The 21,506-nt window shown below is 37.5% G+C and overlaps 1 protein-coding gene across 1 annotated transcript in view; it reads right to left on the reverse strand.

The window, feature by feature from the left end:
* LOC138316728 (FACT complex subunit SPT16-like) overlaps positions 1-20,995 on the reverse strand; it is a 36,055-nt gene extending 15,060 nt beyond the window's left edge. Inside the window, 11 exon segments of the mRNA XM_069258387.1 lie at positions 1,649-1,813; positions 1,985-2,097; positions 8,090-8,254; positions 13,846-14,018; positions 14,316-14,467; positions 14,758-14,904; positions 15,387-15,479; positions 17,095-17,154; positions 17,358-17,522; positions 19,600-19,698; positions 20,837-20,995. Of these exon segments, the coding sequence (XP_069114488.1) occupies positions 1,649-1,813; positions 1,985-2,097; positions 8,090-8,254; positions 13,846-14,018; positions 14,316-14,467; positions 14,758-14,904; positions 15,387-15,479; positions 17,095-17,154; positions 17,358-17,522; positions 19,600-19,698; positions 20,837-20,905 (1,401 nt within the window). The 5' untranslated portion in view covers positions 20,906-20,995.
* Between the last annotated feature and the right edge of the window lie 511 nt (positions 20,996-21,506).

Here is a 21,506-nt window from a genome sequence, read left to right on the forward strand (position 1 = left end):
AAATACTTGGATCTTTAAGTCAATGGTCAATATTCAATATAAAAGGAAAACATCTCTTGAAATTTTTATCTTTAATTCCGTGTGTTCATGACCGGATTCATGTTACGATCGTGAATATTCAGTAAGATATCTCCAAATCTAAATGGCTAAATGAATATAGCCTGGAGCTTGAAACGATGTATAAGTGTGTTATTAATTCGTCACATTAGACAGATTACCTTATAAATAAGTTTCTCCAGCATGTGATAACTTTTGAACTTGCAAATGTTTACGGAAGTGAGTGTAATCCCACATGCAGAGCCAGCAAATTAAATACGAAACTAAAACCTTCCTACATTAACACTGACCAATCGGCACTATAAATGATGGTATGACTGTAAAATTTACTCTTATTAGTATCTTTTGAAATGGTTCTGTGAGATATCATCCTGATTTCAATACTAATTGAAATAATTGAGAATACGGAAGCGTGCAGTCAGTAATCAAATATGGCGGCCACCTGTGGTTGATTGGCCTACTCAGTCGGCTTTCCAGCTAATATCTTGGACAATGATTAAATCTAAATGCCGAACAGATACACAATAGACTTGATTGATACCACTTGGAATTACACAAGGTATGGTTAATTATTTGATTGTAAAAACATTGTTGTTGATATCCTCATTATAGTGTCATCGGCAATTCACAAGCTAACTAGGCCTGCCGTTGTGTAAACAAAGTGTCAATCATCGTGTCAAATTCCTCTCGCCAGTTAATTTTAATGAACAGAAGGTTGTTTTAAGCACTGATAAACAATAAGAACCGTTTGATTTTGTTCTTCAAAAGTGTTTGGAGGCAATGCAAAATGTTGTGATCGAAGATACAAAAACTGAGATTTTTTTTGTAAATATTTTTTTTCCCAAAATGAAACTCAAAAACGTACCTGCGCACTATACGCGGGTGCGCACTATACGCGCAAAAATACGGTACTCTTACAGATTTAAACATTTTTTTCTTAATCTCAATGTTTATTCTGTATTTGACCAAAATAAAAGTAACAGTGAAAATGTTTTGATATGGTTATTTATGCCTTATTACGATAATTTATGTACAGTGTACCAGTTCACAGTTGGTTTGACTTTTGATTCATGCTGTAATTGATGTGCAGTAGTATTTTTGAGATGACGTCATTTCAAAATTCAAATGATTTGATTTTTTTTACAGTTGCATTGACTGAATCCTGCTGCATTTCACCTGTAGTTCTATTGCTTAATGATAAGGAATGTAACATTGCTAAAAATGGTTTTATTATCAATCAAACATTCAATATATAAGAGCATTATTGATTTATCAATAAAAACAGTTTCGACTGTGACAATTGAATCTTTTGCTTGTATCTAACTGGTGATTCGTGGTCCTATCTGTGAATCTTAAATTTTGAATCGTGGATCGGATCGAATCGCCACATGTAAGACAATCCACAGCCCTTCAATAGAATGGTGTAATAGGAAAGGCAGTACACTATAGTTAGGTAAATATGAAGGATAAATAATATCATATTTTAAAGCTACTGTGTGTTTTGAATGTCATTTCTAAGTTTAACAAGGAGCCAAACAGACTACTTTCAGTATTAGTGGCTGCTTATACTCCCAAAACTATGGTAACTTACCCTGGTTCGTGTCCCCAACAAAGCATTCCTTTGTCCTCGTCCCAACAACACTTCCTGTTCTGGCTCCTCTTCCTCCTCCTCTTCTTCTTCCTCTTCATCTTTCAGGAAAATTCCAACGTGTTTGATTTTCTTCTTCATTGTCGTCAGTAATGTACAAGGTGACCCCTATGCAGAGAAGAAAATTGCTTTTGAATTTATAATCTTTTATTTTGATACATTCTAAGACCATACTTTACATCATCTTCATTGCAGGTTCTATCTTTCATTATTGAGTGAAACAACATTATAGAATTATGTTGTTTTTTTGTAGTATGTTGATAAATGAGTATACTATACCTCATTAACCATAACGGTGTCGCCGAGGAACACAGCATATACTTCACTATCCTTATCCTTGGCCCCCTTGTTCTTCAGATCAGAGAAACCAACATTGATATTGAATACCATCCCTGTCAAAATCAAGCGTTGACATAAAATGCTGTCGAAATCAAGCAATGACATTAAATATCATCCCTGTCAAAATCAAGAAATGACATTAATATCATCCCTGTCAAAATCAAGAAATGACATTAAACTATCATCCCGGTCAAAATCAAGAAATGACATTAAATATCATCCCTGTCAAAATCAAGAAATGACATTAAATATCATCCCTGTCAAAATCAAGAAATGACATTAAATATCATCCCTGTCAAAATCAAGAAATGACATTAAATATCATCCCTGTCAAAATCAAGCAATGGCATTAAATATCATCCCTGTCAAAATGAAGAAATGATATTAAATATCATCCCTGCCAAAATCAAGCAATGGCATTAAATATCATCCCTGTCAAAATCAAGCAATGGCATTAAATATCATCCCTGTCAAAATCAAGAAATGACATTAAATATCATCCCTGTCAAAATCAAGAAATGACATTAAATATCATCCCTGTCAAAATCAAGAAATGACATTAAATATCATCCCTGTCAAAATCAAGAAATGACATTAAATATCATCCCTGTCAAAATCAAGAAATGACATTAAATATCATCCCTGTCAAAATCAAGCAATGGCATTAAATATCATCCCTGTCAAAATCAAGCAATGGCATTAAATATCATCCTTGTCAAAATCAGGCAGACATAACTTTGTTATAGAGAATTTTCAATCTCCAAATATAAATTATAGCTACTTAAAATATTTCAGAAAACCTCAATTAGCATTTTCCACATCTCTATCATCTCTGATACAATACATCGTACTATAGATATATTGCGATTGTATGCCTCTCAACTCGATCAATCGATGGTAATTTCAAAAAGTCAGTAACAACACCGATAGTACGATCGATAGTTTCAATAGTCAGATATTTTTCTGTAACTTTTGACTAAAATCATGTACTCACAGAAGTTTCATATAGTAACAGACTAACAGTCGCGATAAAATGTCACTTTTTCATGCTTTTCAATCCAAACGCAAACACCGACAATGTTCCCAATATTCTGCAATAGTTAAACTAACGCAATAGCTTTTCCCTCGATTGCAATAGATTTGCAATAGTTAAAATTGTTGGCAAAAGTCACCCCTAATCTCTGACATCGTAATCATCTCTGACATCATAATCATCTCTGACATCTCTGTCATCTCTGACATCTCTGTCATCTCTGACATCTCTGTCATCTCTGACATCTCTATCATCTCTGACATCACTGTCATCTCTGACATCTCTATCATCTCTGACATCTCTGATATCACTATCATCTCTGACATCACTATCATCTCCGACATCACTGTCATCTCTATCATCTCTGACATCTCTATCATCTCTGACATCACTGTCATCTCTGACATCACTATCATCGCTGAAATCTCTGTCATCTCTACCATCTCCAGGGTTAGATAGTTACTTATTTTATGAGGTGGTCAGCAGGACCACCAACTGTTTTTTTCTAGTGGTCCTTCTGAATTTCATGTGGTCCTTCCAACATGTAATAAAACAAGAGGCCCAGAGGGCCTGTATTGCTCACCTGGTTTGTATGCCAAGTAATGTTCTGAATACAGGTTTCATTGTTTCTTTTCTGGAAAGGAATTATTGATATTAACTTCTAAGTCCCCTATTGGGCCCCACCCCCACCTGCCCCCAGGGGGTCAGAGCCAATGGTTCTGTTCTCCTTCCCCCAAGGATGTTTAATGGCCAAATTTGGGGTCACAATCCAAGCAAAACTCTAGGACAAGTAGCGATTTATAGGATTTACCTTTTATTCCCCTATTCGTGGCCACACCCGTCCTGCACCCCGGGGGCCAGAGCCAAAATTTATACAAGTTCTGTTCCCTTTCCCCCAAGGATGTTTTGTTGCCAAATTTGGTAAACAATCCATTCAGAACTCTATGACTAGTAGCGATTTAAAGGATTTACCTCTATTTCCCCTATTGGGCCCCGCCCCTCCTGCCCCTGGGGGATCAGAGCCAAAATTTATACAAGTTCTGTTCCCTTCCCCCAAGGATGTTTTGTGGCTAATTTTGGTTACAATCTATGCAGAACTCTAGGACAAGTAGCGATTTAAAGGATTTACCTCTATTTCCCCTATTGGGCCCCGCCCCTCCTGCCCCCAGGGGGTCAGAGCCAAAATTTATACAAGTTCTGTTCGCCCTCCCCAAGGATGTTTGTGGCCAAATTTGGTTACAATCCATGTAGAACTCTAGGAAAGTAGCGATATAAAGGATTTTCCTACTATTTCCAACTATTGGGCCCCGCCCCCTCCTGCCCCCGGGGGGTCAGAGCCAAAATTTATACAAGTTCTGTTTGCCCTTCCCAAAGGATGTTTGTGGCCAAATTTGGTTACAATCCATGCAGAACTCTAGGACAAGTAGCGATTTATAGGATTTACCTCTATTTCCCCTATTGGGCCCCGCCCCTCCTGCCCCCAGGGGGTCAGAGCCAAAATTTATACAAGTTCTGTTCGCCCTTCCCCCAAGGATGATTGTGGCCAAATTTAGTTTACATTCAATGCAGAACTCTATGACAAGTAGCGATTTTAAGGATTGACGGGACAGGAACGACGGACGGCGACGGACAACGGACGCTCTATAAGCCACCGGCCCTTTGGGCCTAGGTGAATCTAAATCTCCACTAGAGGATTCAACTAATCAATAATAATGGACTTTGACCTATATTTCACCTAGGTGGTCCAACGCCCCACCTAGGTCAAGAAAGACTTAGAGTGGACCTTTCCATTTACTTAGCTATCGATTTCCTAGGATGCTTGTGGCAAATTCACTATACAATCCAGCAGAAATTTGATGATCATGTAGCGATTTAAAGTCAATGTTGGCACGGACGGCTTACGGCCACGGGATCGGACGGTGAACGGCATTTCAACGGTCGAACGGACACAGCCGCCGCCATGGATAAGCTCACCGGCCCATCCTGACAGGTGAGCTAAAAACACAAATACATATTAATCTCTGACAGCCCTTCATTGCCACTTCCATCCGTTTAGAGAATCTCTGGTACTGATGATTTTCGGCATTGGTCAATGTATTAGAACCATCGATTCCTACGTGTGAAAAATGTGAAATGGGTGAATTAGAAAAACCATTGACTAGAGGATACATCAATAAATGACAACTATTTTTAGGTGGTCCAACGGACCACCAGTCAAGAAAGACTTGGTGGGTCCCTTTCCATTTTACTAGTATCGATTCCTTGATCTCTGACATCACTATCATCTTTGAAATCACTGTCATCTCTGACATCACTAACATTACTATCATCTCTGACATCACTATCATCTCTGACATCACTGTCATCTCTGACATCTCTGACATCTCTAATCTCTGACATCTCTGATCATCTCTATCATCTCTGACATCACTATCATCTCTGACATCACTGTCATCTCTGACATCTCTGACATCACTATCATCTCTGACATCACTATCATCTCTGACATCACTCTATCATCTCTGACATCACTATCATCTCTACTATCATCTCTGACATCTCTGACATCACTATCATACTCTGACATCTCTATCATCTCTGACATCTCTATCATCTCTGACATCTCACTCATCTCTGACATCTCTATCATCTCTGACATCACTATCATCTTTGACATCACTGTCATCTCTGAAATGCACAATCACTATCATCTCTGATCATGACACTGTCATCTCTGACATCACTATCATCTCTGACATCTCTGACATCTCTATCATCATACTCTGACATCACTATCCAATCTGATCATCTCTGACATCACTATCTGACATCACTGTCATCTCTGACATCACTAATCATCTATCATGACTCATCACTGTCATCTCTGACATCAACTACATCTCTGACATTCACTATCATCTCTGACATCTCTGACATCATCTCTGTCATCTCTGACATCTCTAATCTCTCATCACTGACATCTCTATCATCTCTGACATCATCTCTATCATCTCTGACATCACTATCATCTCTGACATCTCTGTCATCTCTGACATCACTCTTCATCTCTGCCATCACTATCATCTCTGACATCACTGACATCTCTGAACACACTATCATCTCTGACAGTCAATCTCACTACTATCATCTCTGACATCACTAATCATCTCTGACTTCACGATCATCTCTGACATCACATCATCTCTGACATCTCTATCATCTCTGACATCTCTGACATCTCTATCATCTCTGACATCTCTATCATCTCTGACATCACTATCATCTCTGACATCACTCGTCATCTCTGACTTCACTATCATCTCTGACATCACTGTCATCTCTGACATCACTATCATCTCTGACATCTCTGACAATCATCTCTGACATCACTGTCATCTCTGACATCTCTATCATCTCTGACATCTCTATCATCTCTGACATCTCTAACATCTCTGACATCACTATCATCTCTGACATCTCTATCATCTCTGACATCACTAACATCTCTGACATCTCTGACATCACTATCATCTCTGATCATCTCTGATCATCACTATCATCTCTGACATCATCATCTCTGACATCTCTGACATCACTGTCATCTCTGTCATCACTATCATCTCTGACATCTCTGACTGCATCACTATCATCTCTGACATCACTGTCATCTCTGACATCACTATCATCTCTGACATCACTATCATCTCTGACATCTCTGTCATCTCTGACATCACTATCATCTCTGACATCACTATCATCTCTGACATCACATCACTCTGTCATCTCTGACATCTCTATCATCTCTGACACTATCATCTCTATCACATCATCTCTGACATCACTGTCATCTCTCATCACTATCATCTCTATCATCTCTGACATCTCTGACATCTCTACATCCTGTCTATCATCTCTGACATCACTATCATCTCTGACATCTCTATCATCTCTGACATCACTGTCATCTCTGACATCTCTATCATCTCTGACATCATCACTATCATCTCTGACATCTCTGACATCACTATCATCTCTGACATCTCTATCATCTCTGACATCTTCATCTCTGACATCTCTGACATCACTGTCATCTCTGCCATCATCTCTGACATCTCTGATCATTTACTATCATTCTGACATCACTGTTATCATCTCTGACATCACTATCATCTCTGACATCACTGTCATCTCTATCATCTCTGACATCTCTATCATCTCTCATCACTATCATCTCTGACATCACTGACATCTCTATCATCTCTCATCTCTATCATCTCTGACATCACTATCATCTCTACATCTCTATCATCTCTGACATGTCTATCATCTCTGACATGTCTATCATCTCTGACATCTCTATCATCTCTGACATCTCTATCATCTCTGACATCACTGTCATCTCTGACATCTCTATCATCTCTGACATCTTTGACATCACTATCACTGTTACATCTCTGACATCACTATCATCTCTGACATCTCTATCATCTCTGACATCTCTCTATACATCTCTATCTCTGACATCTCTGTCCCATCTCTGACATCACTATATTCTCTGACATCACTATCTCTGACATCACTCTTGACATCACTGTTATCTCTGACATCACTATCATCTCTGACATCTCTATAATCTCTGACATCTCTGTCATCTCTGACATCACTATCATCTCTGACATCACTATCATCTCTGACATCACTGTCATCTCTGACATCACTGTCATCTGACATCACTGTCATCTCTGACATCACTGTGGTCAGCAGTAGTGATCTCTGACATCACTATCGTCTCTGACATCTCTATCATCTCTGACATCTCTGTCATCTCTGACATCACTATCATCTCTGACATCACTATCATCTCTGACATCACAATCATCTCTGACATCAATATGAAGACAAGAATTTTGTATTTCCATATTGATCTTCAGTTTAAAATAATATCTCATATTTCTCAGCTTTATCAGTAGATTTGCCAGAGAAGGAACTCCTCTCAGAGAAAATCAACTTACCTTTCTTGGCCTTGATGTTAGACTTTCCAGAGATGAGCAAGGATCCCTCCCTAAATTCAATGCCCATAGCAAACCCAATATTTTTTGTCATCTTATCAATCAACTCTGGTCTCTCCTTTTTCACATAGCTTACAGTGTGTTCATATACTTCACTAAGGCGAACACCTGAAATAGAACACAGTTGGCTACTAAATTCAGAATGTTTATAAGATGTTTGAAAGTCATTGCTGAGATCAGGGCATCCATTAACCCGAGACCTCAGGTCATTAACACAGCAACGCTTCACGTTTTTACCATCATTGTCCATCAAGCTTAGTTATGTGCATTGTGTGATGTCCAGCCCTCAATAAAGTGCATATTAGCTATGGTCAATGACACTAATTGGTAGAACACTCCATGCCAATTAAAAGATTCACTCAACTGTGACGTAGTCCAATCGTAATCTGCTAATTGGAACACAGGTAAAGGAGTCACACCTCTACTGAGTACCTACCTACCTCCAGTCCGCTAAAACTGCACTTCCTTATCAGCAATCACATTTTTAACAAAGTTCTATTAGATTCCCATTTCAATAAATTAATGTTACATAACTTCTAATAAGGTATACAACAGAGTTGAGATCATAACAAGAGATCCCAGAGGGAATGAATGATCTATGTCTGATTATGGAAAGAGGGATCTTTTCTCTGCTTTTAAAACTTTTGCAAACATACTGCATATAAAATTTGAGACAGATCGCTTCAGTACTTTCTGATCGGTCCCAAATCGAAATATGCACAACTAGGGCCCTAGGGGAACCTATATATGAAATTTGAGAAAGATTCATTCCATACTTTCTGAGAAATAGCGATAACAATCTTTAACTATCAAAATCCAAGATGGCTGCCCGACCGCCATTTTGTTGACTGATCGATCCAAAAACACATTATGCACAACTACAGCCCTAGGGGAACCTACATATGAAATTTGAGAAAGATCCCTTCAGTACTTTGTGAGAAATAGCGATAACAAACTTTAACTATCAAAATCCAAGATGGCGGCCTGGCGGCCATCTTGTTGACCGATCGGTCCCAAAACGCAATATGCACAACTAGGGCCCTAGGGGAACCTACAAATGAAATTTAAGACAGATCCCTTGAGTACTTTGTGAGATATAGCGATAACAAACTGTAACTATCAAAATCCAAGATGGCTGCCTGGCGGCCATCTTGTTGACCAATCGGTACCAAAACGCAATATGCACAACTAGGGCCCTAGGGGAACCTACATATGAAATTTGAGACAGATCCCTTCAGTACTTTCTGAGAAATTAGCGATAACAAGAATTGTTAACGGACGGACAGACGACGGACCAAGGACAAAAAGCGATTTGAATAGCCCACCATCTGATGATGGTCGGCTAAAAATTGGCCTAGTTTGATGCATGCTGCAGTAGCCATTTTGTTGTTAACCTGAATAACCCTGCATGTACATTACCCACAAACCATCAGCATTAGAGTATGAGAATCGTAAATCGTTCCTGTTACCGCTTCTAATTTGTTTTTGACAGCAAATATGAAAAGAGGATTGACATGGAAAAGAAACACAAAATAGATAAAACCATTGTAGATTGTTTAAAAGATCGTTTTAGAAATACTGTAGAATTAAAAACATTTTGATTTCAAACACAAAAAAATAGCAATATTAACTATGAATAATAAAACAGCCTTTTTCATAAAACAAGAGATCCCAGAGGGATCTTGGCGCCCACCAAAGAACTTTCTGAGAAATAGCGGTAACAAACTTCAACTATCAAAATCCAAGATGACGGCCATCTTGCTGACTGATCGGTCCCAAAATGCAATATGCACAAATAAGGCCCTAGGGGAACCTACATGTGAAATTTGAGAGAGATCCCTTCAGTACTTTCTGAAAAATAGTGGTAACAAACTTTAACTACCAAAATCCAAGATGGCGGCCTGGCGGCCATCTTGCTAAGGGCGGAACCTATATATGAAATTTGAGAAAGATTCATTCCATACTTTCTGAGAAATAGCGATAACAATCTTTAACTATCAAAATCCAAGATGGCTGCCCGACCGCCATTTTGTTGACTGATCGATCCAAAAACACATTATGCACAACTACAGCCCTAGGGGAACCTACATATGAAATTTGAGAAAGATCCCTTCAGTACTTTGTGAGAAATAGCGATAACAAACTTTAACTATCAAAATCCAAGATGGCGGCCTGGCGGCCATCTTGTTGACCGATCGGTCCCAAAACGCAATATGCACAACTAGGGCCCTAGGGGAACCTACAAATGAAATTTAAGACAGATCCCTTGAGTACTTTGTGAGATATAGCGATAACAAACTGTAACTATCAAAATCCAAGATGGCTGCCTGGCGGCCATCTTGTTGACCGATCGGTACCAAAACGCAATATGCACAACTAGGGCCCTAGGGGAACCTACATATGAAATTTGAGACAGATCCCTTCAGTACTTTCTGAGAAATAGCGATAACAAGAATTGTTAACGGACGGACAGACGACGGACCAAGGACAAAAAGCGATTTGAATAGCCCACCATCTGATGATGGTCGGCTAAAAATAGGCCTAGTTTGATGCATGCTGCAGTAGCCATTTTGTTGTTAACCTGAATAACCCTGCATGTACATTACCCACAAACCATCAGCATTAGAGTATGAGAATCGTAAATCGTTCCTGTTACCGCTTCTAATTTGTTTTTGACAGCAAATATGAAAAGAGGATTGACATGGAAAAGAAACACAAAATAGATAAAACCATTGTAGATTGTTTAAAAGATCGTTTTAGAAATACTGTAGAATTAAAAACATTTTGATTTCAAACACAAAAAAATAGCAATATTAACTATGAATAATAAAACAGCCTTTTTCATAAAACAAGAGATCCCAGAGGGATCTTGGCGCCCACCAAAGAACTTTCTGAGAAATAGCGGTAACAAACTTCAACTATCAAAATCCAAGATGACGGCCATCTTGCTGACTGATCGGTCCCAAAATGCAATATGCACAAATAAGGCCCTAGGGGAACCTACATGTGAAATTTGAGAGAGATCCCTTCAGTACTTTCTGAAAAATAGTGGTAACAAACTTTAACTACCAAAATCCAAGATGGCGGCCTGGCGGCCATCTTGTTGATCGATCGGTCCCAACATGAAATATGCACAACAAGGGCACGGCCCTAGGGGAACCTACATGTGAAATTTGAGAGAGATCCCTTCAGTACTTTCTGAGAAATAGCGGTAACAAACTTTAACTATCAAAATCCAAGATGGCGGCCTGGCGGCCATCTTGTCAACCGATCGGTTCAAAAATGTAATATGCACAACTTTGGCCCTAGGGGAACCTACATATGAAATTTGAGAAAGATCCCTTCAGCTCTTTCCGGGAAATAGAGGTAACAAGAAATGTTAACGGACGGAAGGATGGAAGACGGACCACGGACGAAAAGCGATTTGAATAGCCCACCATCTGATGATGGTGGGCTAAAAAATCATAATTAAAAAACTGTTATTAATTAAATAATATATATATATGATCTGCAGATCAAAATAAAGTCCTTTAATTTTTCCAGAATTTAAATAAATTTAATATGTAATAAATTAGTATGAAATTTGATTTATATTTTTACTTAATTAATTTATTTTTCTTCATTTTTTTACCTAATCTATAGAAACACAATAGAAATATTTAATATTTCAAAACATAATCAATGTTTAATTTGTTATTGGTGATAAAATCTGGCTTGTAGAAATATTTGAATAATTGAATTTTAACACAATTAATTACTGACCCTCAAGTTTAATATTTTGACTCTCAGGATTTTGATTTGACCCTTAGGATTTTACAGCCAAGGGTCACTGACCCTTGAGATTTTGATCCTACTGGATGCCGTGTGAGATTTTTCTGTTCCGACCTCACTAGTCAGTTAAATGAGGGTGCAATAAAACTGAGTTACAGTATGGTTAAAGAAGCTGGTACGTACATTGGAGCCATTTAAAGTCTGTTTATTACTAGGGAAGCATAATTAATGTCAGAATGTCACAACTCCCTAGAGCAAGAGGTTTAATGAGAAACAATATGTATTAAATACCAATAGATTTACAGCCGTGCTACCCCAACTGAGAACGACGCATGTTTATAAACCCCCTACCGCTCTACTGCTGACTTGTATTGATGTATTGAATGAGTGTACTGTAGCCGTGTTATTTATAGACTCGAGTAATGTCGCCAAATCCACAGGTAAATTGGTACTGGATGCTACGCTCGGGCCTCTCATCCAGCTTAACGAAACTGAATGGCTAGTTAGCTTAATCGATCTATATATCATCAACAATGTGTCTGTATCTACTTAAAAACAAAACAAATATTCTTCAAATTGCATCAACATTCACTTGATTGGTATTTCTTTATTTTAGATATTTTAACAAATTTGCATATTTCTAGTAAAATTGCATATGAAACTCCTTATAGATCTAGCGATGTTCATTACGTAGGGAACCGCCATAACATGCCCTGGCTGCAGGCCGTGCGCAAAAAGTCAAATTATAAGACGAGTCCTATAAACTGTCCTATATTTAACCCTTTCACCACTGTAGGCCATAATGGACTCATCCAGATCAATGGATGGTAAAGTCTACTAAAGTTACATAGGGGTGAAAGAGTTAAGATTTTCAATAAGTGGTTTGTAATGTTATTACAGCAAAACTGACAAGCTACAAGGTTAGTGGCATTTTAACCGTACTGTTATATACAATTAGCCATCAGCTTGGATCTGGTGCCGTACAGGTAGTGAGTTTACTCACAATGTGATTATTGCAAGCCAACGTATCTGCTATCTAATTGCTCTCTAAAGTTTGTTAATGATCTCAAACACACTTATAACTTATTGTGGCAATTTTAAGTAACTAGATTATAATATTTTCAAATAGTTCTGATAACTATTCATGTGTAATATCTCTAGACATTGACATGTGTACGGCGGACTACCAATATTTTTGACATATGTTCTGCAAGATATATTTCACGTTTCAGTTACGGTGGCCAATAAAAGAAAACAAACACAGTGCAATTATATTATGTTATTTCTTCTAAATACAACACCTGTTTGTGCAAGTTGTCAAGAATTTATTGTGAATGTTTTGCAATGAAATTACCACCTTTATAACATTGAATTTGTGGTTCCCCGAACATCGTTTCCCCCAAAATTTGAATGCGCAAAATATACCGTTAGTAGATTTGTTTCAGCAGGTTCAGCCCTAAGAAAAAATACATGTGCAAAGTACACTGGTGTGTAAGTAACATAAAATTTTATGGATTTTATAACAATTACGATTGTGTTTGGTACAGCTAGTGTAGCCAGAGCACCTGCGATTTACCTGTGGATTGGTGACAGTACTCGAGTCTATAAATAACTAGCTTCACTCATTCAATACATCGATACAAGTCAGCAGTAGAGCGCTAGGGGTTTATATACATGCGTCGTTCTCAGTTGGGGTAGCACGGCTGTAAGGTATTTATGCATTTTCTTTTCAATACACAAGGATCATATCATTGGCGTTATAAAACATGTTTTTATACGGTGAGACAGGATTCTGGTTTACTATCACAGCAAAGGTTATATAAGGTTAGAAATGAGATATAATTATATTATGGTACATTGATATTAATACATTGCAGGTGTTTATACATTTTCTGTCTATTCCTGAAGAATATAGCATGTGGTATTACCATCCCTTAATTTTCCAAGAATTTCTTCTTCCACCAGTGTGAGAAACTCATAGTTCTTCTGCATTGGTTCTGTAGGGTCGACAAACAGTGTACGGACAATATTGGAGCAGTAGGATTTGTATCTCACTCCCATCGCACAGATAATGGTCCCAAAGTGGAGAACGCTATCGTCACTAAACAGACAACAAAAAACAAACTCAACATCTTGCACTTAAGATTATTTTGAATATTATCATTTTTTTTACATACATTTTTTTAAACAAGTTTCTCAGAAGAGCAGGTACATAATGATTTTGGTAAATCATACTTACAGCAGGATACTATTATCACTGTTATTGCAACAGCAATGTCACTTTTGTATCACTTACAGATCATATCAGTAATCGGTAATGGTATTACAGAAACTGCTGTCTAAAATTTACAAAGACTTTTGTAATACCAGCAGTATGACTGGTTAAACAATATCTCACCTTGTCGTACTGAACTTGAGGCTATATTTGCCAGCACTCTGTATGATAGCAGGGTAACACATGTCTAGTTGGGATGTATCTACTCCAGTGACATACTTCTTGTTTTGAAGGGCTGACTCCACGCCATCAGCAAGCTTGGAGTGCTTTACTTTCTGTTAGACGATATAAATCTGTTATCAAACTGCTCTTTTGCGCTCATATACTTATAATTATGACCATGGAGATTGATGTCTAAATCAACATTTCTTCAGGAAGACTAGATTTTCTTTAAAATGGTTACCAAGGATTAAAACAAAAGCTAACATAGCTGTTTTAAAAATTTAATTATCAATGTTATGCTTCAAGAAGATTTTGACTAGCTAGGTATCTTAAATTCCCAGGATTACTGTAACCTATCATTACAGAGATTATATTCATGTTTAATATAATTCTGTAAATATACCTTTTCTGCATCGATGATCTCCATGATCTGGTCTCTGAGATACTTTGTAAAGATGTCACATGTAACTGTACAGGCCCGCTGAATGACTTTCACCTCAGATTCCTCTTTCGGGGCCATTACGTAAGCCATGACTGAGCTGACATCCACCTGAAACATTAAGTCATTCCTTATCTTATGAATATGAGAATCATACCTAAAATATCTTTGTTGTATCTATTAAATCATTGTACTACATTTCCATTGCAATCCTGAGATATTTGTAGTAATTTTCATACTCTGATTTTAAGTCTAAATTTTCACCTTTACAAATTCTAATACTTCATGGCTGAAATATTGTTTATGTGACTTAGAAATTGATTATATCTGCCAATTACTTCTAATCAAGAAAACTAATCTTTAATTATATTTCATATGTTGTTTTACATGATTTTTATACTAATATTAGACTCAAATACAAGTACTAGCCTTTAGGATCCCATTTAATAAAGTATTATTATTTTTATCAAACTTACTTTCTCAAAACTAATATTAGACTCAAATACTATACTAATATTAGACTCAAATACAAGTACTAGCCTTTAGGATCCCATTATTTAATAAAGTATTATTATTATTTTTATCAAACATACTTTCTCAAAACCTTCCCCTTTCAAGGCAGCTCGCCATGAGCTCATGAAATCTCCAGGAAATTTGTCCTTTGAAAACTCTCCAACAGTTTTGCCCTGAAAATTAGTTGAGTAAGATATAAATTTGGTCAAAAACTGGTGTAAACATCACATTAAAATATAATATCTAACTGGAAAAGATAAGTTCCCTAACTTCCCAATCATGAAATAGCCATGAGCATGCTAAATGAAAACAAACAATTAAGCAATAACAAGAAATTGAGGTTAAACAAAAACAAACATCAATGATATGAATATTTTAATTTGCACTTCTTTAAAGATGCTCCACCGCCGACAAATGGTCTTTTTTCACTATCAAAAACAAGAGCATGTGATTTTGTATTTTTCTTCAGCTACAAAAGTTACTTACTTTACACCATTACCACCAAGGAAAAGTTTGAGTTTCTAATTTTTCCTTCAAGTTAAAAATATGAACAAGAGGCCCAGAGGGCCTGTATTGCTCACCTGGTTTGTAATGCCAAGTAATGTTCTGAATAAAGGATCATTGTTTCTTTTCTGAAGGAATTTAAAGATTTACCTCTAAATTCGTTGTTGGGCCCAACTCTTATAAACTTTATTTATTTTACATCGATTGAGAAACAAGTTATACAACTTATGTAAATCACTCTCGATGGCCCGGATATAAGCGTGTGAGGGGTCTTAGTGTGGGAGGAAACCGGAGTGCCAGGAGAAAACCCACGTGATCGGGCAGGTGACCCCTGACCTTTTCACGTCCGTGCCGGGGATCGAACCTAACTCTTTCTGCTCTAGGGGGTCAGAGCCGAAATTTATATTAACTCTGTACCCCTTCCCCCAAGGATGTTTCTCACTAAATTTGGTCACATTCCATGCAGTACTATATGTAGTGATTTAAAGGATTTACCTCTATTTCCCCTATTGGGCCCTGCCTCTCCTGTCCAGTGAGGGGGTAAGGGCCAAAATTTAAACAAACTCTGTTCCCCTATCCCCAAGGATGCTTCTGGCCAAATTTGGTTACATTCCATGCAGAACTCTGTGACAAGTAGCGATTTAAAGGATTTACCTCTCTTTCCTCTATTGGGGCCCGCCCCTCCCGCCCCTGGGGGCTCAGAGCCAAAATTTATACAAACTTTTTCCCCTTTCCCCAAGGATGCTTCTGGCCAAATTTGGTTACATTCCATGCAGAACTCTGTGAAAAGTAGCGATTTAAAGAATATACCTATATTTCCCCTAATGGGCCCGACCCCTCCTACCCCTGGGGGGTCAGAGCCAAAATTTATACAAACTCTGTTCCCCTCCCCCCAACGATGTTTCTGGCCAAATTTGGTTACATTCCATGCAGAACTCTATTACAAGTAGTGATTTAAAGGAAATGTTGACGGACAGACGGACGACGGACGTCCCACCATGACAAGCTCACTGGCCCTTTTGGCCAGGTGAGCTAAAAATAATTAATTGCATCCCCAAAAAAAATTCCTTGGCACTATATCCTTTATGGAATGAAGCACTGATTGCGAAAGTACCTAAGACAAAATAAATTATTTTATATTATTTTTTGTGTTAGTTAGGCATATATATACACGATTAAACACCAATTATTGTTCATATAACGAATATCATTTATGCGCTGTCAGCGGTGGAGCATCTGTAAGATACCTTATGGTAACATTTCTATTATCTATGTAATAATTACCTTTTTACTCTCTTTAATAGCAGACACAAGTTTCTTGAAGTTAGCCTTGTCTTTGTCGCCCTGCAATCAAACAGAAATCATACAGTCCAAATAAATCCATTTAGAGTAGTGACTTAGACTGACAAATTATTTAAGCTATTTTTCCAGTGAAGACATAAACCCAGTGTTCAATCTTAAAATCAAAATTTTGAAAAAAAAATCACAAAAATCGCTGCACTTGTGCACCCATTCACCAATATTGAAGATTAAATAATAATACTCACTTTATCTCTAACAAGGAGATTAATGGATGGAACACCATTGTCATTTTCTTTTGAAGAGTCCACTTGCTTAAGAAATTCTATTTTCTTCTTGCTAGCAAGGATGTTGATGGAATTTTCACACATCACCATAATGGTGTCGGTTAACTCATACCCAAACAGCCATGTCTGCAAATATATCAGTATTGTTATATGAATTCAGGAATCTATACAACTACACTACAGTGTAATTACTTAATACAAGAGGCCCAGAGGGCCTGTATCGCTCACCTGGTTTGTAATGTGAAGTCATGTTCTGAATACGGGTTCATTGTTTCTTTTCTGAAGGAATTTGAATATTTACCTCTTATTTCCCTATTGTGCCCTGCCCCTCCTGCCCCCGGGGGGGGGTCAGAGCCAAAATTTATACAAGTTCTGTTCCCCTTCCCCCAAGGATGTTTGTGGCCAAATTTGGTTACAATCCATGTAGAACTCTAGGACAAGTAGCGATTTATAGGATTTACCTCTATTTCCCCTATTGGACCCCGCCCCTCCTGCCCCCTGGGGGTCAGAGCCAAAATTTATACAAGTTCTGTTCCCCTTCCGCCAAAGATGTTTGTGGTCAAATTTAGTCACAATCCATGCAGAACTCTATGACTAGTAGCGATTTAAATTAAATGTTGACGGATGGACAACGGACGCCGCGCCATGACATAAGCTCACCGGCCCTTTGGGCCAGGTGAGCTAATTAGACAATTTTTGAAACGCAAAATTATGTCATTCAACATTGGTTTTAACTTTTATATAGAAATAACACCTTTAACTAGTATCTTCACATTATAAATTAAAGATACAAAATGTATACGAACATTTTACCTGTTGACTCATCTGTAATGCTTATATTTAACATTAAATCACCTTTAAAACTAGATTTACCCATTGTCACCTGTAATGCTGCAGATTTACCCATTCTCACCTGTAATGCTGCAGATTTACCCATTCTCACCTACAATGCTGTTGATTTACCCATTCTCACCTGTAATAACGTAGATTTAACCATTCTCACCTGTAATGCTGTAGATTTACCCATGCATTCTAACCTGTAATGTTGTAGATTTATCCATTCTCACCTGTAATGCTGAAGATTTACCCATTCTCACCTGTAATGCTGAAGATTTACTAGGGCTGAAACGATTAGTAATTTTTGTATTCGATTATTCGGTCACATGTAATCGATTACTAATCGATTAATCGTTTGAATTGAAGGCAACTATATTTTTTCACTACTGACTACTGAAAACGTCCGCCATGTTTTGTTATCAACTAATAATAACACCTACCGTATAATATGATAGAGGACATGCCTTATATAATATAAGCTTACCAACAAATAAGAATAGATTTATTGACAAAACAAACGTATTTTATCCCAAATAAGCTCTGAATTCCGTTCCTGTATCGTCTTCCGTAACATCGTTTAAATCAAGTCTGCTAACCCGCTGTTTTGACGTGACCTTCACACGTACGACTAATCAACCAAATTTGGATCGCCACGAAGCGACATGACCAAATTTTCGTCAATGAACTTTTTTTATTTCCGTGAAAAAAAAAAAATAAAATAAATCAACAACTCTTATATTCAATTAGAATATGAACAAAAACAATCTTTTTATATGATAAACACATGCAATAGTAAAATTTAAATGTTCAAGATTACTGCTCCTTCCGCTCCCGAGCGTTCCGGCGGCGATTAGGCCTCCGTGACGTAACAACAATGAACATGGAGTCGATCGCTAGTGAAAATTGGCGAACAGCGTGTTGCAAGCTTTCTCATGACATCCACTTTTTCATTGATTAATGACTTTAACTTCCACAGAGACGTAATTTAACAAGTATTTCTCACATCATATATGCTTTGTTGAGTTCAAAACATGTACATAAAGGGATGAAACTCCAGTCGGAATGACTTACTCAGAAATCCATGATCTGTCAACGTGTTTAGTCAGCTTACAATGCACTGGCTATGCATGTTACGATTAACGATTAATAAAATCTTTAATCGATTATCAGCAATTCGCTTCATTAATCTAATCGCCTCCGATTATTCGACGAATCGTTTCAGCCCTAAGATTTACCCATTCTCACCTGTAATGCTGCAGATTTATCCATTCTCACCTGCAATGCTGAAGATTTACCCATTCTCACCTGTAATGTGTGCAGATTTACCCATTCTCACCTGTAATGCTCTAGATTTACCCATTCTCACCTGTAATGCTGTAGATTTAGAGTACACAACTTCTTCATCTACCCCTACAGCAGCCACCAAAGCATCCATCTGGGCCAGAGGCTCCCCACCGGATGATTTCTAAAACAGAATTTTAAGGCCATTTTCTTTGGTAATTAAAACAACTTGATAAATATTTTATTGTCTGCCTTACTGCATCACTGTGGATATTCTAATATAATTTATATATAACCATATTCTTAAATCATGTAGGTGAGTTTAATAAAAATATTTTTTGGGAAATTAATAATTTTGTATAATATTGGTTGGTTGCAATAGGCTAAGTCTTATTAACAGTCTTTTAAGGACAGCCTTCCCTGTATGCAATGTGTTTGTGTGAATGTCTGTATGTTTTGGGAGGCTGCAGTATATTTGTGTTGTGTCTCTTTGCAATGGAATCTCTTGCACATATTCCATCTGCATATATCGTTTTAATAATTATAATTAATCAGTTAACTTTTGCTTATGATATGGTACTGGTACTGGCAGGCAACCAGATCACCGAGTACCCATTCTTGCCATCACATGTACATGTGTAGTTGTATGACCACACACAAATTTTTAGATAACTTTTTGTTGAAGCTTTCATGGTAGGCCTGTTGTCTTCTATCAGAAAATGACCTGATTGACATAAATTTGTGTGGTACAGATTCAGATGTGATGGTGAGAACTGGTACTTGCTGAGAACTGTTCGCCTGCCAGTAGAGCTGTTGGTTATCACTCCATACAATCGGCCATAGGTTAGAATCCTGATGGGATCACTGCCACTTCCCAGTGATAAGTGTTGTTTTTCCACTTCTTCTAAATTTTGTTTTATTTTTGCGATACATTGTCCAGTCCATTATATCTTTTCTTGTCCAGCAACATTAAATCAATGAAAATAGACAACTGATAACATATTAATATTTAGAGGAATTGAAATGTGTTCATTTATAATTGCATTTCGCCGATTAGGCATAGAATATAATGTTTCCCAGGTCATTAAATCTATGTTGATATGACAGTGCCTTATAGCCTTTCAAAATAAAGTATTATGATGTCAAACCATGTATATAAACAGGCATCATTTTAAAGAGTTTACTTCTTCTCCAAGACTACTTTCAATGCAGTTGCTGGGCATTGTTTACAATGATCTCACGTGCGTAGATCCGAGTTGCGTCCCATTTTGATCCCTCTTTCGTTTGATTTACAAATACAGGAATGACATACGGCTACTCACATTCCACGAGGAATAAAATCTCCCCATTCGTCTATAAAAGGCATCTTTATCAGCGTGAAGATTCGCCATCACTGTGTTCCGTGCACAGTCAGCGAACTCGAACACTTTACCACTGCAATGGCGGGAGATTGGCAATATGATTTCTAATCTACGAATGTGACGACTGACAAATAATTCCGGATCACAAAAGATTAAGGCGTCGCATACATTGTTATTATAGTAACAAATTATATTTTAGTCTTTAACCGAATTTACGATTGTGTATCCTGGGGAACAGGAGGGGGGGCAGTTGCCCCCCCCCCTGCCCCCCGCTTCCTACGCCCCTGATCAACGTTAAAACCATCTACTACACAAATTTTGTCAAAAAAAATCACATTTCTATTCTTAATTTTTTATACAGGGATTTTAAGAAATGGCTCATTTGGCGGCCATTTTGAAATTGTGATTTTTTTCGCTTTGAGTAGAGCCATAGTTTTACCAATTTTTACTGAAATTTTTTTCACTTAAATCATCACTACGCCAGTAAATCTTTACTAGTCTCATGGTAATTAAGATATTGAGAACGCGTGAAATGAGACACTTTTGTCACGTTATTTTTTACATTTAATGGTAATTTGAGCACTTTTATTTTTTACTCTAAAATACTGAAAAACTCGCATTGACCATTAAC

This window comes from Argopecten irradians, chromosome 2 (genome assembly GCF_041381155.1).
Source record: "Argopecten irradians isolate NY chromosome 2, Ai_NY, whole genome shotgun sequence".
Classification (NCBI taxonomy): Eukaryota; Metazoa; Mollusca; class Bivalvia; order Pectinida; family Pectinidae; genus Argopecten; species Argopecten irradians.